Source organism: Peromyscus eremicus, chromosome 7, assembly GCF_949786415.1.
Source record: "Peromyscus eremicus chromosome 7, PerEre_H2_v1, whole genome shotgun sequence".
NCBI classification, from domain to species: domain Eukaryota; kingdom Metazoa; phylum Chordata; class Mammalia; order Rodentia; family Cricetidae; genus Peromyscus; species Peromyscus eremicus.
In genome coordinates, this window is record NC_081422.1 from 67463878 (window position 1) to 67487290 (window position 23413).

General features: G+C 45.0%; 2 protein-coding genes across 5 annotated transcripts in view; one reads left to right on the forward strand and one right to left on the reverse strand.

Annotated features, from left to right (window-relative positions):
* Positions 1–8888: 8888 nt before the first annotated feature.
* On the reverse strand, positions 8889–12777 carry Pierce2 (piercer of microtubule wall 2). Its single transcript, XM_059268235.1, has 2 exons — positions 12211–12777; positions 8889–9367 (listed from the first exon to the last, which is right to left on the reverse strand). The coding sequence occupies exons 1-2, from the start codon at positions 12235–12237 to the stop codon at positions 9026–9028; spliced, it is 369 nt and encodes a 122-aa protein (XP_059124218.1). The 5' UTR covers positions 12238–12777; the 3' UTR covers positions 8889–9025.
* The window catches only part of Ccpg1 (cell cycle progression 1), a 55002-nt gene continuing 44079 nt past the window's right edge, over positions 12491–23413 (forward strand). For 3 of the 4 annotated variants that reach the window (XM_059268233.1, XM_059268231.1, XM_059268234.1), the window contains exons 1-2: positions 19822–19928; positions 21979–22047. In XM_059268233.1, the coding sequence (XP_059124216.1) occupies positions 21988–22047 (60 nt within the window). In that variant the 5' untranslated portion in view covers positions 19822–19928; positions 21979–21987. Of the gene's footprint in view, positions 12762–19821; positions 19929–21978; positions 22048–23413 lie in introns of those variants that run through there. The other variant, XM_059268232.1, reaches the window with a different exon arrangement.

Below are 23413 nucleotides of genomic sequence, written 5' to 3' on the forward strand. Positions count from 1 at the left end.
GTAGTATTTCATTATGACTGGCTTTGGTATACTATATAGACAATTTTTAGTCATTTACAGATACACAGGACCATTTTTTCTTTATACTGTTTGTTATCTGAGGTTAGACCAGTTAGAATGTGGTGTTGTGTTACATAACAACCCTGGGTCTGATGGGCAAAAGGATGTAGAATTCCAAGCAAGTCTGGGCTATACATAGTGAGACTATCTCAAGAAAAAGTGAAGAAACCAACAACAGCAAAAACAAAACAAAGCACCTAGTTACTTTGAAAACTTTATTATTTATCTATTTTTATTTACTTTTTGTCTGTGGGTGTTTTGCCTGCAAGAACGTGTACCTCTGGTGTACGTAGCACCTGCAGAGACCGCTGGTGTGTGTAGCTCCTACAGAGACCGCTGGTGTGTGTAGCACCTACAGAGGCCACTGGTGTATGTAGCACCTGCAGAGGCCAGAGGCATCAGATATTTTGGAATTGGAGTTACAGACAGTTGTGAACTGTCATGGGAATGCTGGGTATTGAACCCAGATCCTCTGGAAGAGCAGTCAGTGCTCTTAACCACTGAGCCATCTCTCGAGTTCCAAAACCTTATTTTGAACTTACAGACTGTTTTTGAGAACAAAACTGAGCAGGGTCTTGTGTATGCCCTAGTCCCAGCCCTCCCCAGTAAGAGACAGAATGAAGATGCGCACTTCCAGGCCAGTCTCAAAACGAAACAAAACAAAACCAAAAAACAACAGACCAACCAAGGGGCAGGAGAGGTAGCTTAGTGGTTAAGAACATTTGCAGCTTCTCCAGAAGCCTCAAGTTCAATTCCCAACTCCCATATTGGGTGTCTCACAACCACTTGGAACTCCAGTTCAGAGGATCTGATGCCTTGCTTCTATTGGCCTCCTTGAGCACAAACTCACATGGTACACACACACACACACACACACACACACACACACACACACACACATACATACATTAAATAAATAAATAATTTGAAAAAATTCATTCCAACAAAAGTTAAAACAAATTTAGTTTGCAGATTTTGATGTTTTGAGACTTAGTCTTGCTTTGTAGCTAAGGCTGGCCTAGAACTCATGGTGGTCCTCCTGTTTCAGCATTACCAATACCCTGGGATTACAACCTAGAACTGGGTGGGGTATGATGATTCACATCTCTAAGCTTGAGAGGCTGAGGCAGAAGGATCCTCACAAGTTTGAGGCCAAGCCTGGGCTGTGTTAGAGACTGTCTGTAGCTCAAGTTTCCTGCCTGGCCCACAGTCAGGGCAAATCTCTCTTACCCGCCAGTCCCACAGCCACTCAGACCCGACCAAGTAAACACAGAGACTTATATTGGTTACAAACTGTATGGCCATGGCAGGCTTCTTGCTAACTGTTCTTACAGTTTAAATTAATTCATTTCCATAAATCTATCCCTTGCCACATGGCTCGTGGCTTACCGGCATCTTCACATGCTGTTTGTCATGGTGGCGGCTGGCAGTGTCTCTCTGACTCAGCCTTCCACTTCCCAGCTTTATTCTCCTCCTTGCCCCGCCTATACTTCCTGCCTAGCCAACGGCCAATCAGTGTTTTATTGATTAATCAGCAACACATTTGCCATACATCCCACAGCAACTGTCTTAGAAACAAACAAGCAAAAACACACAAAACAATCAAAACAAAACTGGGAAAAATGAAAATAAAAGTGTGACACTGGGTGGTGGTGATGCACACCTTTAATCCCAGCAACTTAGGAGGTAGAGGCAGGTGGATCTGTGTGAGTTCAAGGCCAGCCTGGTCTACAGAGAGAGTTCCAGGACAGCCAGGACTGTTACATAGAAAAACCTTGTCTTGGAAAACCAAGGCAAAAAAAAAAAAAAAAAAAAAAAAAGTGTGTGCCACTATACACTATACCTGGCTAGTTTACAGATGGCTTTTTTTCTTTTCCTTGAGACAGGGTCTCACTTTGCAGTCCAGATTGGTTTGGAACTCACTATATAAATCTTGGCTGGCCTCAAACTCATGGCAATCGCCCTGCCTCAGCTTCCTTAGTGCTGAGTCCCCATGCCCAGCTTAGTTCACAGGTCTTGATTATTTGTGACTCTAGAATCTTGCAACACTTCACTCCAAAAGTAGAATCTGCTGGGCAGGGGGTGGCGGGCTGAGAGAGAACTGGGAAAGACAGAAACAAGATCAGGTTGGTCCAACAGGAGGATTTTCCTTGAAAGGTGAGAACAGACAAAATGGAAATGATTGGTTCTTGACCCCAGGTCGCTTCAGCTCCCTTGCTGTGTGTGGGGGCTAAAATGAAGGCTTCCCGATCACGCCAATGGGAGGGGCAGGTTTGGGACCACGGTCTTTCTCTCCTGTCAGATGAGTTTCTGAGTGGCCACCGTGTGGGGTTTTGGTACAGGAGTTTCTGCTTCGATTTTCAGTCTGGCCTGTTGGGGTCTACAACAGGAACACAGCCCACAGCAGGGGTCTCCTGTAATTCTGTCTTCTTTCTCAGTCTGAAGACAGGGCCTTCACAGGCCCTGCAGGCTAATCAAGCACTCTAGGAGCAGGCTAGGTCCCTAACCCCCATCATTTTTCTGTAATACTGTATTATCCAAATATCAGTCATATTTCACAACACTGTCTTGAGGAAAAGTTTTCTAGTCAAATTGTATTCTTGTATCATCAAATAAGCCAGAGAATTAAAAAAAAAAAAAAAGGGGGGGGGCTGGAGAGATGGCTCAGGGGTTAAGAGCACTGACTGCTCTTCCAGAGGTCCCGAGTTCAATTCCCAGCAACCACATGGTGGCTCACAACCATCTGTAATGAGATCTGGCGCCCTCTTCTGGCCTGCAGTCATACATGCTGTATACAGAATAAATAAATAAATCTTTAAAAAAAAAAAAAAAAAAAAACCAAAAAAACAAAGAGCGATTGTTAGCCTAGCCTGGCTGGCCTGCCAGTTAGCAGCATGGTGCACTCTGCCACTTATGAGTAAGGTACAGCTGTGTGCTGAAAGGTCCCTGCAGAGTCCTGGCCCATCTCCGGGAGCAAGTCACACTAGCTGAGCTCAGGAGACCCTAAACAGTACTGACCACTGGTAAAATCACAGGAGGGCTTCCTCCCTTGAAGACCCTCCCACCCTCAGAGTTCTTCAGGAAATCTATATTCCCTCTGCTGTGAAAGAGCACACCTACAGAAGCCTGTGCTTTTCACTCAGTCCTCCATGGCCACACGAGAGACCAAGTATCACACCGGGTGTGGCTGGGCACACTTGGAATCCGAGCATGGCCCTGAGTGCAGACCCTACCTCAACTGAGAGGGGGTGGGGACCGAGATGGAGAGGCTAAATAGTAAAATGGAATCACTGACTCACTCACAGTACAATTCAATCTCCCAACCTACACTAATTTATCTGACCTTCCCATAAATCCAGCAGATCGAGGACTGAAAATCCTCATGAATCTGGACCCCAACAGACCTGCCACTCAGACCTTACCATAGGCCAGGAAGCAGCCACATTGTCCAAGTGGCTAGTTTCAATCTGTGCCCTCAGGGATTGCCTCTGCCTTAATCTTATTAGCTTTTTTGTTTTTGGAGAGGGTGGTGGTTACCAGTGCAAGGGATCAGACACGGGGCCTCCTCATACATGCTAGGCAGGCGTCCTGCTGCTGAGTCCCATTCTCAGCCTCTGATTTATCCTTACATAAAATAAGTAATTTGAGATCATCTGATGTTATTATCTTACCAGTTATTTTGTTCCATATTTATTGTCTTACAGGGAAAATGACTGTGGAGGGGATGAGTGGAGGTTTGTGTGAAGAAAAGGGACAAATCATCTATCCCAGGAAACAGAGTAAAATGGCCTATTGGTATATCATCTATAAAATTTCATAAGTCTTCCTAAATGTTTTTTTCTGCTCTTCTCTAAAGAAATTTAACACTATTGGTCTTCTTGTAGTCCCAGTTCAATTAAAATTTAAAGCTGACTTTGGAGTTGGAGAATGGCTCTCTCCTTTAAACTCAAGCATGTTGTTAAAAGGAAAATGCAAACTCCTTGTATAATGACAGAAGAAAGAGCCATCTTCTGACATGGGACAGGAGAAAAAACAGATTAATTAAGGGACTATTTTATTACTAATCTCAACTCTTTGATTCTATTCTGATTCTTTAAACTTTTCTTAAAGTATGAATTTTATATCAAAATTTACAAGATTTATATATATATTAAACTTTGTTAAGATATGAATGGTCATATAGAGTACTAACTAATTCTAGAAAAAAGGCTTTAATTAGCTGCCTATATATGTCTTTGTGTTCGAGTCTCTTATCAGTTTTCTGCAGGAAATCACAGCCAGGCCTAACATCAACTGAAGTCTCCAGGAAGAAGTTGGGGCCCCACAACAACAACAATTATACGTGGACAATAATAATATCACTAAGCTGACAAACATCATCTACAGGTCAGCTTTAGACTACAAAATGCGCTGGGCGGTGGTGGCACAGCCTTTAATCCCAGCACTTGGGAGGCAGAGCCAGGCGGATCTCTGTGAGTTCGAGGCCAGCCTGGTCTCCAAAGCAAGTTCCAGGAAAGGCACAAAGCTACACAGAGAAACCCTGTCTTGAAAAACCAAAAAAAAAAAAAAAAAAAAAAAAATCCTGAATCATGGCATGACACTAGTGGAATTCAGGTGTTTCTGATACATGGACTGCTCTCACCCAATGTGAGGTTGAATTGTTGACCTTGTGTACATCCTACTTCACAAATGAGTCTGTCAGATACGCTAAGCCTATAGGTTGAAGATGATGCCCCAATGCTGTGGAGAAACCTTGGGTGACTGTCCAGGCAGCTGGCTGTTTCTGTCAACTCACATTTTTTTTTTAGAAGTTGCTTGCATGCACTTCCTGTTTTATGGGTCTCTGAGGGAGTTGAAGATTAGTTAGTTATAGTTGAAGATTAGTTAGTTATAGTTGAAGATTAGTTAGGATAGAAAGTGAATTGGGTACATTTTGGACTTACCAAAATAGGATAGATAATGAAATTATTTTCTCTGAATTTGTCAAATACAAATGGACTAGACATTGTTTCGGTATTTATTGCTTGTATATATGGTATATAGTTATTGTACTTTTACATATAGTTTTTCTTATATTAGTTATAACTTTTTTTCTTTTTATTAAAATAGAAAAGGGAAGATATGGTGATATTTTATTTGTACTGAAATGTGATTTTATTTGTATATTAATAAATAAAGTTGCCTGGGTGTCAGAGCTAATAGCAAGCCATAGCAGAAACTGGGCCGTGGTGGTGCACGCCTTTAATCCCAGCTCTTGGGAGGCAGAGCTAGGTGGATCTCTGTGTGTTCAAGGATACAGCCAGCATGGAGACACATGCCTTTAATCTCAATACCAACCATAGAAGACCTGGAGGTCTGTACAGACAGGCAGTGACAAGGAGGTCATGTGGTTGGGTTTACAACCAATAAGAAGGCAGAATAGAAAGTCTATAAAAAAGACAAACAGACAGGAAGTAGCTCTCTTGGCTGAAGAGGATAGCATCAGCAGTGAAGGGTAAGGTTTTTAGCTCTTAGCTCTGACCTCTTGGGCTTTCATCTCTGCATTGGCTCTGTTTCTTATTTAACAAGATGGTTACTTCCACATTTGTGTGTTTTGTTTCATTTTGTATTTGTGTGTGTGTGGATATGTCTGTCTATTCATATATGCATATGTGTGTGTATATATATATGTAGAAGCCACAAGTAGATATTGAGTGTTGGCTTCAATAGCTCTCTACCTTCTTTTTTGGAACAGGATCTCTCATTAACCTGGAGTTCATTGATTTGGCTAGATAGACTAGCTGGGGATCTACCAGTCCATTGCCTACACCCCAGTGATGGGGTGACAGGCTTGTACTGCCATATTGGCTTTTGTATGGATTCTGGTGATCAAAACTCAGGTCTTCCCATGTGTCTTGTGTGTGTGTGTGTGTGTGTGTGTGTGTGTGTGTGTGTGTGTACGTGTACACACATGCAAGTGCACTCGAGAGCAACCCAGGTCAAAAGACAGCTCGTAGGATCCAGTTCTTCCCTTTCGCTGTGTAGGTTCCAATACACGCACCTTTACTTGATGAACCATCTCGCTGGCCCATCTGTACTCATTTTTGTGGGGCTACCTTGGTAGAAGCTATGTATTTGTCTTAGTTTGGGGTTTGCTATTTCTGTGAAGAGACACCATGACCATGGCAACTTTTATAAAGGAAAACATTTAATTGAGGGTGGCTTGCAGTTCAGAGGTTCAGTCCATTTATGATCATGTCAGGGAACATGGCAGAATGCAGGCAGATATGGTGCTGGAGCAGCTGAGAGTGCTACATCTTGTAGACAACAGGAAATCAACTATCACACTGAGTGAAGCTTGAAAAAAGAGTCCTCAAGGCCCGCCCCCACAGTGACACACTTCCTCCAAGAAGGCCATACCTCCTAATAGTGCCAATTCCTTTGGGGGGCATTTTCTTTCAAAACCATCATAGTATCCCAGGCTGGTCTTGAATTCATGGCAATCCTCCTGCCTCAGCCTTCCAAGGATTGGGATTACAGTTGTGGGCCACCATGCCCAGCTAAATGGTGATATATAATATTTCTTATGTTTGGCTTCTTTTTTTTTTTTTTGGGTTTTTCAAGATATGGTTTCTCTGTGTAGTTTTGGTACCTGTCCTGGATCTCGCTCTGTAGACCAGGCTGGCCTCAAACTCAGAGATCCACCTGGCTCTGCTTCCCAAGTGCTGGGATTAAAGGCGTGCGCCACCACTGCCTGGCTATGTCTGGCTTTTTTGAGGTAGGGCCTCACTCTGTAATACTGGTTGGTTAGGAACTCACTTTGTAACCTTGCTGGCCACAAATTTGCAGTCCTCTTGCCTCAAACTCCTGAATGCTGAGTTTATGTAAGCCACTAGGCCAGGCTCCTATGTTCCTTTGTCTTAGTATACTTAGTACCAAGTGTCATGATGACAGTCCCTTGCAGCTAGTGGGGTACATGTACTTTGGGCATGCTAGCCAAGCACTCCTTGTTATTTATTAAGCGGTGCTGTTTACCGTGCCAGAGAAGCCATGAAGCACAACAAAACCCATTATAAGAGTTTGTTAAGGGAAGGGAACAGAAGGGGTGTGCATAGGCCTATGGAATGACTGTGCTGGAAGAGAGAGAAGGAATAGGTGGAACCCACTTCTATAAGTATCCCCCCCAACCCCGCATGCGCATGTGGGCTCACATAGTTTTGCCATGCAAGTGCATAGATTACATGATCACACAGCTCATGGATTATGTAGGACGTAAGGCCCTAGGATGACTAAGCATCTTGCCGGGCTACTGGAATTTCAACACTCCTACCAACTAGGCCAATCGCCTAGACTGAGATAGTTTATTCTTGAGCCTAATAGGAGTGATCATAGCCCCAAAACAATGATTCAAGTGCCCCCTAATAACATGCTCCAATGTGAAAATAATTTGAAGTTTTTAGTTACAAAACAAACAAACAAAAAAGCCACAAATCCAGGCACTTTTCAGTTCATCGGTGGGAATAGGCAGGTCACATTAAATCAAGGAAAACTATGGGCCTTAGATGCTGTCTGAAACATTCTTAGCTGCTGGGTTGTTAGAAGCCAATGGTCTGTCAAGTAAATGCATTCCAAAGGTTCTACCTCATAATCATAGGATGCCAGGTCAGCTGGGATGAGTGGCTAGCTGGGGACTAGGGAGAGCCCCAAAGATTGTTTCTAGATCTGTAACATTCCATCTCAACCACCATTTAAAATTATTTTAACCGGGGTGGGGGTGAGGGTGAGTGACCTTTCCTGGGAACTTTAGCTCACATAGTTGTTTGAGGCAAGGTCTCACTGAGTTGACCACACTGACCTTGAACTTCCTATTCTTTTTTTTTTTTTTGGTTTTTCGAGACAGGGTTTCTCTGTGTAGCTTTGTGCCTTTCCTGGGACTCACTTGGTAGCCCAGGCTGGCCTCGAACTCACAGAGATCCGCCTGGCTCTGCCTCCCGAGTGCTGGGATTAAAGGCGTGCACCACCACCACCACCGCCCAGCTGAACTTCCTATTCTTTTGCCTCAGCCTCCTAAGTGGTTGTTATAGGCCTGTGCCACCACTCCTGACTGTATTTGGGTTTTGGTAGTGTAGGGATAGGTGGGCTTATTATTTTTGGTTGTGAGCCTAGCCTTTAACGGCTAAGCCATCTCTCCAGCCCAGGTGGGCTTATTATAAAGTGGGGTACCCTCAAGTGGTTTTTGTTGTTTTGGAAAGAGTTTTACTATGTAGCCCAGGTTGGCCCCGAAATTCTGGTCTTCATGCATAAGTCTGCAGAGTACTTAGGGTACAAGTGTTCCCCAGCATGCCTGGCTTTGAACACTTTTTTTTTTCCTCGGTTTTTCGAGACAGGGTTTCTCTGTGTAGCTTTGCGCCTTTCCTGGAACTCACTTGGTAGTCCAGGCTGACCTCGAACTCACAGAGATCCGCCTGGCTCTGCCTCCCGAGTGCTGGGACTAAAGGCGTGCGCCACCACCTCCCGGCCGGCTTTGAACACTTTTAAGATTTATTTTTTATTTTTATTTTTAAATTGTGTGTGTGTGTTGGTAGTATTGGTGAGTGCAGATGCCTTCAGAGGCCAGAGGCATGGAATCCCTGGGGTGCTGGAGTTACAGGAGCTGTCCCTTCAAGTCTGTGGTCTTAACTGCTGAGCCATCTTTCCCACCCCAAAGAGTGTTTGTACGGCAGGGTGTGGTGGTTTACCATAGAGAGCTCTAGGCTAGCTGGGCTGCGCAGCAAGACCCCTTTTCTAAAATAAATAATGAAGTCACTGTCATTAAGTTATCGGTTACATTTTTTTTTTATTTCTTAAAAGTATTTTTAGAACATGTATTAATATCTTTTTGTTAAAAGATATTAACATCTTTTCATGTTCAAAAATGAGGTATTCTAGACTTAAAAACTAGCATTCTTGAGGACAATTTATCTTCAGGTGTCAGGAGGGTGTGCTCTCATAGAGTGTGTTGGAAATTAGGAAAATCGATGGTTCTGGTTCTGTCAGGGGCAGTATTTAGGCTGTTGTTTTGATAAAACCCGGTTGCTCTGATGTGACTGGAGAACACTTGCTCCTTTGGAGTGTACTTGCAGGGAAAGAAATGGGGCCTGGGTGAGAAGGCACCATACTGGCTGGAATTGGTTTTGTACATGATCATCTGTGGTTTGGACAGCGAGGTGGTTGTGTGGAGTGTCTTAGGATCCAACATACAGGAAAACACAGGGTTACCAGGGTTCACACATGGAGTCGGTGGTTCACATTTCATTTCTTCATCTGAAGTCAAAGTACTTTTCTTATCCTAAAGGGCACATAAAACCATCCTCAGTTACACAGGAGCAGACTTAGGCCTATTCCCCTCACCCTTCACCTTTTCATAGCCTCTTTTCTTAGCATGCCTTCTTTCCTTTCTTCCTTTCCTCCTCCTCCTCCTCCTCCTCCTCCTCCTCCTCCTCCTCCTCCTTCTTCTTCTCTCTCTCTCTCTCTCTCTCTCTTCTGAGACAAGGTTTTACTATGTAGCCTTGGCTATCCTTGAGCTCACTATGTAGACTAGGCTGTTCTGGAACTCACACAGATCTGTCTGCCTCTCTAGTGCTGGGATTAAAGTCTAGGGTTACCATACCTGGCTTTGTTTCTTTCTTTTAGAGAAAGGTTCTCAGGTGGCCCAGGCTAGCCTAGAACTCTATGTGTAACTGCAGATGACCGTGAACTTTTGACCATCTTGCCTTCAACCTTCCAAGCATTAGCATCATTTCATGGGCCATCATATCTGGCTACATTTTACTTAATCTTTTAAATCATTTGGCCACTGAAACTTAAAAAGCCACCAAATTACAGACTTTGCTGTGAAGTCATCTATCGGGGCCTCTGTCCCGAGCAGCCCTGGCCCATCCAACATGTTCGCTGCTGTCCTTCTCTTACACGGCTCTCTCCATCTCTTAGTATCTGTGGTGCCACCTACAAAACCTGAATTGGTTTCCTAATAACTCCAGCCTTGCTTTATACTTAATGGCCGAATCTGTTTTCATCAGTCAAGAATCTTTCTCACCCAAGAGCCTTCTGGAAAGCACTCATGCTGCTTAATATGGTAGAGGGATGCTGTCTACCAGTGTTGCTGACACTCCATCATTTCCTTTGTGGTTCTTTGAAACACAATCTCATTCTGTAGCCCAGACTGGCTTTGAACTCAAGGAACTACATCTGCCTCAGCTTCCTGAGTGCTGGCGTGGCAGGCTTGTGCCACCATGCTTGGCTGTGAAATTCCTGTAGTAGCTCCATCACATTTTTACCTACACAGTTAAAAATGAGGCCGTAGCATAGTGTGGTTTACTACTGTGAACTGATATTCTCTAAAGAGGTACTGGGGTTACAGAGTTAGCCACCATTCCTGGCTGGTTTTCTTACTTTACGTTGGCTCTGGTGTAGCATATGTACACCCTTTAATCACAGCACATGGGGGGCAGAGGCAGGCAGAACTCTGAGTTCAAGGCCAGCCTGGTCTACAGAGCAAGTTCCAGACAGCCAAGGATGGCTACATAGAGAAACCCTGCTTAGGATAACAAAGACAAAAATTTGCAAATTAAGGGGCTGAGGATGTGGCTTAGTTGGTAGCATACTTGCCTAACAAATATATAAAGAGGCCCTGGGGTCTATCCGCAGTACCACATGAACTGGGCATGATAGGTCGTCCTACCTGTGATCCCACAGAAGACCAGAAGGGTCATCCAAAGTTACAAAAGGAGACAGAGGCCATCCTCAGATACAGGAGGCTCTGTCTCAGAAAAAAAAAACAACAACCTAGAAACTGGAATACTAGAAGAGTGTGGTGTAAGGCAGAAACTTCCATCTAGATGTGACCCACTTAAAAATGGCTAAAAACATCACCAAAACCCAAACCACAGATTTTGGGCTCACTTGAAGGAAAATTGAATATAAACATTAAAATGCTGGATAAATGGATTTTTTTGAGACAGGTCTCAATAATTACTTGGCCCCAAACTCCTGGCAATCCTCCTGCCTCAGCCTCTAAAGTGCTGGGATTCTAGGTCTGGGCTCTCATTGGTTATTACTATCCACTTAAGTTACTGAGGGCTCCAGTTTTCATCAACTCACCCTTGCTACTGCTGACACTAAAACTCAATCCCCTTCAGCCCCAGATTTAATAATTTTTTTAAAAGTCACTTCAAATAATGCAAATCACTGGATGATTTATCTACTATCAAATCAGGGGATGATGCTATCGACTTACATCTTTTAGATCTCCATTGTAATTGAAGATACTTATAGCCAATCAAAGTAACCACCACTTTACCCTACTCACTGTAAAAGCAGCTTTGTTATTTGAATTTTAGCCTCTTCAAGGGGTTCTAAGAGCAGGGTGTGGTGGCTTAGGCTGGTAATCCCAATATTTGGGAAGTAGGGGCAAGAGGTTATGGAGTTCAGTGTCAGCTGCACAGAGAATGTGAGGTCAGCTTGAGTTACTCTGAGAAGCTCTGTCAAAAAAAAAAAAAAAAAAACCCACCCCAAACTACTCTCATCCAAACAAAAACAAGGGGTTGGGGATATACCTCCTTGGCAGAGTGCTTTCCTAATTTGTGTGAGGCTTGAGGTTCAGTCCCTGGTTGCAGCAACACAAATATCAGGTCTAATTGTGAAACCAGTTTTTGCCCAACATCAGCTACTTGAATGGCTTCCTTTATTATTTACTCATTAGCTAGGTAAGGGATGGAGGAAAGCTAAGCTTTCCTCTGGTGTGAGTGCACTGCGTTCCCCCTCCCCGATCCTTGTAGACAGGGCATACAATAAACGATATTAAAATGAAGCTAGGTTCCCCTAGCTGGGGAATGTAGTTCTGTAGTTAAGCGGTTGCCTATCATTCACAAGGCCCTGGATGAGATCCCTACGAGTGCAAACAGAACAAAACAAAACAAAACCAAACCCTCCTGGTCAAAACCACCACCAGTTTGTAGCGAGGTGCCGCCTTGACACCTTCAGAGCAATAATTACTTAGTGGATCATGCATTTACACTTGTAAATGTAAAAGCCCGGTGACTAACTAGGTGAGTGAGTGGGAGTAGATGGTGCCTCAAACACTATCAAAGAATTTGACTTTCAAAAGCGTCTAAGCCTTCCGCCCCAACCCACCAAGCCGCAGTCGGTCTGACACTCCATCTTCTAAATCTCTTCTTCTGCAAAAGCAGTTCTTTCCTGATGGCGAGAAGTCTGGCGAGGGCGCAGGGTCCGGTCTTCTCACCGAACCGACGGAAAGCCGCAGCCAGGGCGAAGCCAGAACGATTCGTGTCGCGTAAACTGCCAGATCTGGGGAGCGAGAGAATGGGTGGAAATCTTCAGTCTTCTAGTGTGGCAGCCGGTCTCCATGGCAACCGGCTGCAGGCGTGGGAGCCCGGATGTTGTGGGGATCCGCGGTTGCCCCGCCCAGCTTCCGGCAGCCTCAAGGAGGCGGGCCGCACGGGTCTTTGGGAGTCGTAGTTCTTTCTCCCCGCCGCTGGCCGGCGGGAGGCTCAGGGGGAACTACAAGTCTCGGCATGCCTCGCGGCGCCGCGCCAGCCGCCGCTTCCCCGTTGCGGACGCCCGCGAGCAGGTTGTTGTTTTTATGAGGCGTCACTGGCGTCTAGAGCCCGGACGCCGCCACGGTGACAGCCGGCGCGGTCGGGCGGAGGAGGCGCTGCCTTCAGGTAGGTTCCCCGGGGCGCAGGTCCGGAGGATGGGGCGGCCGCGGACTGCAGCTCGTGCCTTCGGGCGCAGCGCCGGGAGACTGTCTTCTGGCGGTCCTCACGCGCTCGGGCGACCTCGGGTGGAGGGCGCGACCCGGCGGGCGTGAGGCGCGGGCTTGCAGGCTGCAGCACCCCCGCGAGCTCCGAGCTGGGCGCCCTGGGATTCGGGTGCGGCCGCATCCATATGCTGAGATGCCGCGTGCGTCACCCTGCGGCCGCCCTGAAGTCCCAGGTGTTAGGAATAGAAAAGTGCCAGCGTGCAGCCCGGAGATGTGCTCCTAGTCAGCCCCAAAGCCGTCCTGCCCCGCCACCCCCCTTTTCTCTTCCTGTTCTTCACCCTTCCCGTCCGGGGCCTCCCCAGCGTTGGTCAGGCTCGCGGGCTTGTCCTCAGTAGCAGCTGCGAGTGTGCTGTACGTGTTTACCTGTCTTTGGTCCCAACTCTGCCAGGGGCAGCGCTGGAGTTCTAGACCTCAGCTAGTTGGGCTGTTGAGGGGTGAATTGTGCACCGCACTCCCCCACGTCTGCTTTCTTAACCATATGGAGCTGCTTGTACCCAGGATGGGCCACCAATTTATTACTCTCAATTAGTGCTTTGCGTCTTCTAGCAAGGTCACGTAATTCTTGAAATGTCAGCACTAACTAGACAGTCTTAAAGCCCCTTTGGTTTTTCTGAGGTAGGGTTTCTCTGTAGCCCTGACTGACCTAGAACTCGCTCTGTAAGCCAGGCTGGCCTTGAACTCACAGAGATCACAGAGATCTGCCTGCCTCTGACACCTGAGCTGGGGGATTAAAGGCGTGTGCCACCAATGCTCAGCTTTAAGGTCCCAATCTTAATAGGCCTCAGATTTCTTATCACGTGTAGCTGGTTTGAATAGCTTACTATTCTGACAGCTCGAGTCACAGGGGGCCTGCGGAAGTTGTGAGGTGAGTTAATGCTGGCAAGTGCTTTTGCCATTTTTCTTGCTGTGTACCTCAGTCTGTCCTGATACTACTTACAAAGCCCAGGACATAGTAAGTTCTCTTGCCTCAGCCTCCTAAGCACTGTGGTCACGTTGAGTCCCACCAAGCCCTGCTGTTAATGCTGTTTTAACCCCTCTTACACTAAAGTTGTAATTCCAGTCATCGGTGGCACCCCAGACATTTGGAATCTGAAGCAGGAGGATGTCAAGTTTGAGACCAACCTGGGCAGTATAGGGAGACCATATTCCCAAATAAAAAGGTCTGGGAATGTAAGTTTTTTGGTACAGTGCTTGTTTAATGTATGTGAGGCCCTGGGTTCAATCCCCAGAATGATGACAAACAAACCCTAGAACCAGTTTTGTGGTCTAAAGCAAAGAACAGACACTTATATTTGCATTGGAAATAGAGTTCAAGGGCTATTTAGTTTGAAAGTGATTTTCAAGGGTGTGAAACTAAGCTGACTTCGTGTTTTACTGTATTTTCTGTAGTGGGGGAAATGCAGGCATTTTTTTTTTTCCCTATGGCATTTTTTTTTTTTTAGATTTATTTTTGTGTGTTTTGCTTCCAGGTCTGTAAGGATAGCATGTGTGTGCAATGCCAGGCCATCTGATGTGAGTGCTGGGAACTGAATTTCTAATATTTGCTCTTAACCATCTCTTCAGCCCTGGAATCTACAATTGGCTATGTAGCCTTGAATTTTTTGTGGGGAGAGGGAGTGGAGTTACGCCAGGGTTCCTCTCTAGTCTAGGAACTGCTCTGTAGACCTGGCTGGCCTTGAACTCACAGAGATCCACCTCTGCCTCCAGGTGCTGGGATTAAGGTGTGTGCCACCACACCCACCTGTTTGTTTACTGTGTCCAAGGACTGGGGCTTGTTGAAGTTTTCCTGCCTTAGACTCCTGAGTACAGCTGTGAGCCAGCCTGAGCTCTTCTTATCTGCGAAGCCTTTGTTCCTTTTTTTTGTTTCTCTGTTTAGTCCTTGCTGTCCTGGAACTGGCTTTGTAGACCAGGTTGTCCTCTGCCTCCGAGTGCTGGGATCAAATTCGTGCGCCACCACCGCCCAGCCCTTTGTTGCTTTTTAGATGGTAGTATTCATAATCTTTTTTCTTAGGTTGTCTTGGCAGCTTTCCTCCCACATTTCAGTTTCTTTTCAATATTTTCTGTCTTTTAGTTGTGTGCTTTGTGTTGGTTTGTTAGCTGTCTTGTGGGTGCTGGAAATCAAACCCAGGTCCTCTGGAAGAACAGTCAGTGCTTTTAACCACTGAGTCATCTCTCCAGCCTGTTTTGTGTTGGTTTAAGTGTGATTAGGCTTTGGGGCCATTCACAGGGTATAAGAAACATTTGTACTAGATTAATGTGTCTGAATTGCCAGATTCCACAGTATTGATGTCTAGGTGAAATTGTATTTTTAACTAACTTTAAACTATTTGAATATGAATTGTAAAAGCCCTTAAGTTGTGGTTTGGAAAAATGTCAAAAAGCTGGGCTTTCTGGCCATCACTGCCCCTTCTCTAAAGGTCTTTATTCCTAGTAACAATCAGATTTGACTAGATTAAGGCAAGTAAATAGGTTGGTTTAAGTATTTACCATTTGCCTTATTCAGTTAAATGGTACCAAATCATCATCAGGTTTGAGTTCAGAGATGTAGTTTAGTCCTGTGACATGGAAGGATTGCATGCAACTAATATGCTTTGGAGTTTTTTTGTTTCATGTGGGTTTTTAGGAAGGGTATTTACTGTGTGAAAAGCTGTTGAGTCAGTAGGGTTTTCTGTGGACTTCAGTAACGTGAGTTGCAGATTTTCCTCTTTGATTATGAGAATACGGTCTGATTTTCCTTAGTACTTGTCACTGACTTACTCAACTCTTCCTTGAGTTCATATTGCCAGTGAGCTCCAGCGAGCCTTGCAAAGGAAAACAGTGTTCAATGATGAGCAAGTAACTGAGATTCCAAGTATTCCCATTGATAAGTTGGAAGTAACAGCTGTGCACCTTCAAGGTGGATTTGTGAAGATGGAATTGGATATGCAAATGAAATCACAATGATGACAGATTTATCTCTATAATATTATTGGCATGTAAGTGACATGTGGAACTTAGTACACATTGGTAGTGTGATGACAGTGCCATGCCTATTTTTTAGTGCATAATTTTGGTGAAGAAATATCCAGGGCTTCATTTGTCTTCTTGGTAGAGCTGGGTGTAGCGTGTTTCAGTTTGATGGCCAGTTCGTTCCATTCCTCACTGTGGTTTGCTCTTCTGTACTGAAAGACCTGGGTTTGTAAAACAGTGCCTCTGTGGTTGGGCCCTTCATGTTTGTCTCGGTCTCACAGTTAAAGTGTTCAAGGTCCTTAGTTTGATTTCACAGGAAGTGGCTTCTTTTTGATGTTGGCCTCATGAGCAGCACGACTACATTGAGTCTGAACTCTGGCAGATGTGAGAGCCCTGGGTGGGGTGGAGATGCCTCCTCCTGGGACAGTCCGATGTTGCCTTTGGCATCTGACTCTGAGGCTGACCTCAAGTTCGGGTGACATAGAGCATTAATCTAAAGCAGTGTTTAGAAATTTCTAAGTTCATTTGAAGGGCTGTATCAGAGTAATACAGGTAGGTGCAGGTAATAGTTGTGTAAAATGTACTGTGGGTGGTAGTGGGCAGCTCAGGTGGATCCTCTTCATACCCTAGTGCTACTACTAGATGACAGTGGATGCCTTTCTCCCTGTAATCAGGTAGAAACACCAACACGTGGCAACAGAGTGTAGCTAGAAAACCGTATTTTACCAGCTTTGCTTTCCAAATACACGATAACTAAGAAAATGATAGGAAATTATCATTTTGTGAGAATATTTAGAGGAACTAAAAGAATTTAGTGTGTGTGTGTGTGTGTGTGTGTGTGTGTGTGTGTGTGTGTGTGTGAGAGAGAGAGAGAGAGAGAGAGAGAGAGAGAGAGAGAGAGAGAGCGCTATTGAGATAGGAAACAAAGTCAGAACCAGATTTCTAAAATGATGAAGCCACTACAACTCAGTGCATTTTGTAGCCTACTCATCTTAGGTATTTCACTTTAAAAAGGGGATTTATTTTACTGTGTGTTCCTGTGTCTGGGTATATGTGCAGGTGAGTTCAGGTACCCATGGACACCAGAGGTGTTGGATCCCTCAGAAACTAGAGCACAAGCAGTTTTTGTGAGCCACCCATTGTGGGTTCTGGGTACTGAATTTGGGTCCTGGAAGAAAGAATAGTACCAAGCTATCTTTCTAGCCTCATTCTAACCCTGCAAATAGCTAATGAAAGAAGAAGCTCTCTCCTATGGGTATCTGAATCGTTTTCACACTTTTTAAAAAGTTGCAGCATTAGATTGAGGCAAAAGGACTGTTTACTTCAGATATCTAAGAGTGGTTTTCTCTTCCTGATTTGCAGTGTTACATCATAGAAGGAAACTTACAAATGGTGTCTTGCCTCACTTCTCTTACAGAACTGATGTTCTAGATGAAAAGGTGCATTTAGTGTATGTAGCAGTAGTACATAGATGGAGTGAATTTATTCCTCTGCCTTTATTACAATATTAAAAATATTGTAATTGATTTTGTTTTTAGGGGTAGAGTTTCATAGCTCAGGCTAGCTTCCAGCCTCACTACATAGAGTAGGTTGGCCTTGAACTTTTTTTTCCCAACAAATGAATGTTCTTTTTATTTATTTTGGTTTTTCGAGACAGGGTTTCTCTGTGTAGCTTTGCCTTTCCTGGAACTCACTTGGTAGCCCAGGCTGGCCTTGAACTCACAGAGATCCACTTGGCTCTGTGTCCTGAGTGCTGGGATTAAAGGCGTGTGCCACGACCGCCCTGCTGGCCTTGAACTTCTGATCCTCTTGGTTTTGCCTCTCTGCTGGAACCACACTCAGATTTTTTTGAAGACAGGGTTTTGCTCTGTAGCCAGGCTGGCCTGGAACTTGTGGGTAATCTTACTGCCTCTGCTTTCCCGAGTGCTGGGATTAGAGTGTGCCCTCCACGCCTGGCTCACATTATTTTTAGTGACTGTTTTCCTACCTCATTTCAACTAGGAGAGAGCCTACTGATTGCAGAGGGCTGTCTTTGTACTCCCTGGCAGGAGTGCTGTAACCAAAGACTCTACAGGACCTCAGAGCCTGTACAGTGTGGACTCAGTTCACTGGAAACCCAGTAGTTAACACTTGAGGGGTAGCACATTCACTTCTCTGACACATTGATTTCTTGAACTTTTAAAGGAGAAACTGCTCTCATCAGAGATGATGGATTTGTGTCTCTCACTGTGCTTAAAACTGGTTTTATTGTTTTGACACAGGCTGTCACCGGGTAACTCCTGCCTAGAACTTGCCACATAAACCAGGCTGGCCTCAAATTCAGTGGTCTACCTGTCTGCTGGGGTTAAAGACATGCATCACCACACACCTTTAATTGTGTTGTGTATGTGACTTATTTACTTGCTATGAAGAGACACTATGACCAACACAACTTAAAAACAGGAGATTATTGGGACTCACAGTCCCGGGGGTCAGAGTCCATGATCATCATAGTGGGAGCATGGCATCAAGCAAGCAGGAACAGTGCTGGAGAAGTAGCTGAGAGAGAGAGAGAGTGAGCGCTGACTGGGAATGGTTCCACAACTGGGGACCAAGCATTGAGTTCATGTGCAGCTGGAGTTACGGTATGCGCTCTTAACTCATGGGCCATCTTTCCAGCCCCTTTTCTTTGACGGCCTAGGCTAGCCTCAGACAACATGTAACCTTAAATGTCTTGGAACTCATTATCTCTTGTCTCAGATTTCAAGTAATTGGGATTACAGGCTTGGATTACTTAAGGATGAAGATTTGAGGTTTTTTGAGGTTTTTGTATAGAATAGTCTTTTTTAAGACCAGGCATGGTGGCTCAAATCTGTAGTCCTTGAATGGGAAAGTCTGAGTCAAGAAGATAGAAAGTTCAAGACTTGCCTGGGTTACAGAATAATTTCAAGGTCAGCCTGGTTAAGTTAGTGAGGCCCTGTATCAAAGTGAAGACGACTGGGCCGTACCTCAGTGGTAAAGTGCTTGCCTAGCATGTATATGCCTTAGTGTTGGTTAAATCGGCGCTGCTCATGGCCGAGCATGGCGGCCACTCCAGTGGAGGAGAGTGCTGATTGGAAGAATCACAAGTCATGGTTACCTTTTTAGAGTTTTATTGGGGGAGAAGGAGAGAGAGAGAGAGAGAGAGAGAGAGAGAGAGAGAGAGAGAGAGAGAAAGAAAGTAAGTAAGGAAGGAAGGGGACACAGACGGAAGGAGAGAGCGGAAAGAGAAAAGGGCGCACAGAGGGCCCACCCACTTTTTAGGCTGGGACACCGTCACAGGATGGTGGCGTAATTAAGGACAGAATCCTTACACTTAGTACTGACAAACAGGCCCACAGACCGAGTGTGATGATGATGAAAACACCTCCATTTTCTTTATTGTCCCAAACAGGGATAATAGTGTAGCCCTGGCTGTCCTGGAACTCACTCTGTAGACCAGGCTGGCCTTGTACTTAGAGATGTGTCTGCCTCTGCCTCCCAGTGCTGGGATTAAAGGCATGTGTCACCACACCCAGCACTGAAAAAGAGGAGGTGCTGGAGATTGTTCAGTGGTTGAGCTCTTGCTGCTCATGGAGAGGACCAAGTTCCATTCCTAGTACCACATGGCGGCTTATAACCATCTGTAACTCGGTTCTAGGAGATCCAACACCTTGTGACCTCCACAGACACCAAGCCTGCATGTGAGACACATACATATGTGCAGGCAAGATACACATACACATACAAAATTATTTAAAGAGAATTTTCAGAAGGAAAAGAAAAACTCATGAAACTACTCAGGCTGATCTTCAACTTATAGCCTAAGTTGGCCATAAACTTCCTGTTCTTGTGTCCCAGCCTTCTGGACAGCTGGGATTACAGGTCTGTGCTTAGAATCAGATTCTGGACAGTGACCAAGGTGGATTCTTCATGGATAGCCTGGCAGCACTTTACCTACCTCAGTCTTTGGTCTGCTTGGAATCACAGAACTGTGAGATAATAGTGCACCCATTCTTCTCCCTCATGTCTAATTCTAGAAGATAAGGAAATGAAAACTCTGCCTTATTCATAGTAAAATGTAGCTTCTTAGGAACGATGTAGTGGGGTGTCATCATACCAGGTAACTGTTGTAGTTAATGGGGAAAATGAATAAATGAATAGCGTTGTTTATGTGCTATTCTTTGTTTTTCAAGACTGGGTCTCAATGTGTTGCTCTGGCTGTCCTGGAACTCTCTGTAGACCAGGCTGGCCTCAAGCTCACAGAGATCCACCTGCCTCTGCCTCTTGAGTGCTGGGATTAAAGGCATGGGCTACCAAGACAGTTTTTTTTTTTTTTTTTTTTTTTTTTTTTTTTTTTTTTTTTTTTTTTTTGGTTTTTCGAGACAGGGTTTCTCTGTGTAGCTTTGCGCCTTTCCTGGAACTCACTTGGTAGCCCAGGCTGGCCTCGAACTCACAGAGATCCGCCTGGCTCTGCCTGCCGAGTGCTGGGACTAAAGGCGTGCGCCACCACCACCCGGCTTACCAAGACAGTTCTTAATGAAGGATAATGCACAGAGGAAGTCTCCTAGCTTTGAAGCTTTCAGAACACCAATGGAATTTATGGAAGCTGATGGTTAAGGGGCCTGCCTGCCTCCCCCTTCTGTCTTCTACTCTTTCTTTCCCTCCCTCCCCTTTTGGAGTATCTTGCTGTCTATCCTAGGCTGGCTTACAGTTGGCAGTCCTCCTACCTCAGCTTTCCTAGTGCTGACTCCTGGGATTGAAGAGTGCCTTGTACTTGCTGTCCAGGAGTCTTGGGAAGGTCATTGCAAACTAGCTATTCTTAGAGCAGAACAGAGGGTGGGGCGACTTCTGACTTGTAAAGGAGTGTCTTGCATACCAGGTTAGCCTGGAACTTACTGTGTAGCCAAGAGTGACCTTGAACTTCTGATCCTCTGTCTACCTCAAGTGCTAGAATTATAGGTGGGTGTCAGCATGCTTAAAATCAGTTCCGGCTAGGCGTGCTTCCATCTGAGCTATGTCCTAGCGCCTGGATGCGGTTTTCTTGGAACCACAGCCTTCAGGTTGGATCTGACACTTTGATAGTGTCTGCATTGCCAGAAGCTAGTTAATGAGGTGGATTCTCAAAGCACGGCATGGTTTGGCAAGCCTGTAATCCTAGCGTTCTGGAGACAGAGGTAGGGGAATTGAAAGTTCAAAACTAGCCTGTGCTAGCTAGTGTAGGGTAAAAGTATGAAAACTTGGCCTTAGCTTAGGCTTGTTCCCAACTAGCTCTTACAACTTAAATTAACCCATTTATATTAATCTATGTTCTACCATATGGCTTGTTACCTCTTCTCTATACTGTACATCTGACTCCCTCCATGCTTCGATGGCAAATCCTGCCTGTCTTCTTCCCAGAGTTCCTATCTATTCTAGAAGTCCCTTATCTTCTCCTAATTATCTATTGGCCACTCAGCTCTATTTAACCAATCAGAAAAGTGCCTTGGCAGAGACACCTCTTCACAGTGTACAAAAAGAGTATCTCACAGCAGGTTTCAGACATTCTTTGCTTGTCGGATCTAATTTTTGTTGGTTGCAGCAGCACAGCTGTGCAGGTTGCCTTGGCTCAGGAGGGCTCCCACATCTTAGCAGTCTGGTTTAATCTTACAAGTGTGCGATGGTCATATGCCCAGGGTGGAAAACCTGTGGGGGTTGTCTCAGTTTCACCTGGAGGTTTTTATGCTGTGTCATGCGGAGCTTTTACAGACATTTAAAAAATGTGTCCTAAGGCCAGGCGGTTGTGGCGCACACCTTTAATCCCAGCACTCGGGAGGCAGAGCCAGGTGGATCTCTGTGAGTTCGAGGCCAGCCTGGGCTACCAAGTGAGTTCCAGGAAAGGCGCAAAGCTACACAGAAAAACCCTGTCTCGAAAAACCAAAAAAAAAAAAAAAATGTGTCCTAGGCTGGAGAGATGGCTCAGAGGTTAAGAGCACTGGCTGCTCTTCCAGAGGTCCTGAGTTCAATTCCCAGCAACCACATGGTGCCTCACAACCATCTGTAATGAGATCTGGTGCCCTCTTTTGGCATGCAGGCAGACAGGAAGGTAGAACACTATATATATAAAATAAATAAATCTTTAAAAATAAATAATAATGTGTCCCATGTTTTACTGTATGTTCTTGTATTTATAGGACTGAAAAATGTCTGAAAATTCCAGCGACAGTGACTCATCTTGTGGTTGGACTGTCATCAATCATGAGGTATGTTCTCTGGTACGTTGTTAGCAGTGACAGAAACTGCTTCATGGAGGTCAGTGTTTTCTACATGTAAGCCATGGGTTCCTTGTGTATAGTGTAGGCATTTCCCAACCATATTAAACTTGGCTACTAAAATACTACTGAGCTACATACAGCCCTAGTCTTTTTTTTTTTTTTTTGAAACAAAACTTTGAGATAGGGTCTTCATAAGTTGCCCTAGATGGCCTTGGAATCTGTTTGTGGCTCAGGCTGATCGTCTTGAACTTGGGATCCTTTTTTCTCAGCCTCCTCAAGAGCTGGGATGACAGGCCTGTGCCAGCACACCTAAGGCTTTGGGTTTTTGTTGTTTGTTGTTGTTTTTGTTTGTTTTGAGACATTAGAGTCTCACTCTGTAGTTCTGACTGGCCAGAATGGGCCTGAATTCACAGCAGCCCTTCCAAGTACAGGGGTTATAGATGTGTGCTAGTATGGCAGGCTGTTGTTTTGTTTTGAGAAAATCTCCTTCCGTCATAAAGGCTGGCTGGAAACTCAAGGCAGCCTTCCTGCTTTAGCCTCCAGGTGGACTAGAGGCATGAACCATATCGAGCCTCTCTTTTGTTTTTCTTAAATGAATTTTTTATGATTTAAGAAAAAGTATGTATTTAGATTTACAGGTGTAGAGGACAATAGTTGTTCATAATCAATAGGAAGAACTTCACTAGAGAGTAGCATCCCGGACTTTGGATACCCTGCTGAACACTGCAGTCCAGCATCTTCTGCATTATTCTAGCTGACACATTATTCTAGCTGACGTTCCTTAACTTTTTTTGTTTTTGTTTGTTTGTTTTTTGAGACAGGGTTTCTCCGAGTAGCCCTGGTTGTTCTGGAACTCACTTTGTAGAACAGGCTGGCCTCGAACATCCCATTCCTGGTACCAACTTCTGTGTTAGGGTTTCTTTTGCTGTGAAGAGACACCATGACCATGGCAACTCTTATAAAGGAAAATATTTAATAGAGCTGGCTTACAGTTTCAGAAGTTTAGTCTGTTACTGTCATGGTGGGAAGCAGGACAGTGTGCAGGCAGACATGGTATTGGAGAAGGAGCTAAGAGTTCTACATCTTGATCCACTGGCAATAGGGTTCTGGAGAGATAGCTCAGCAGTTTAGAACACTGGCTGCTCCTCTTAATAGTGCCACTCCCTATGGGCCAAGCATTCAAACACATGAGTCTATGGGGGCCATAACCCATTCAAACTACCACATTCTACTCCTGGGCCCCATAGGCTTGTAGCCATAATATAATGCAAACTGCAAAGGCCAGAGGATAGTGTCAGATTCTCTGGGACTGGAGATTCAGATAGTCGTGAGCCACCATGTGGGTGCTGGGAAC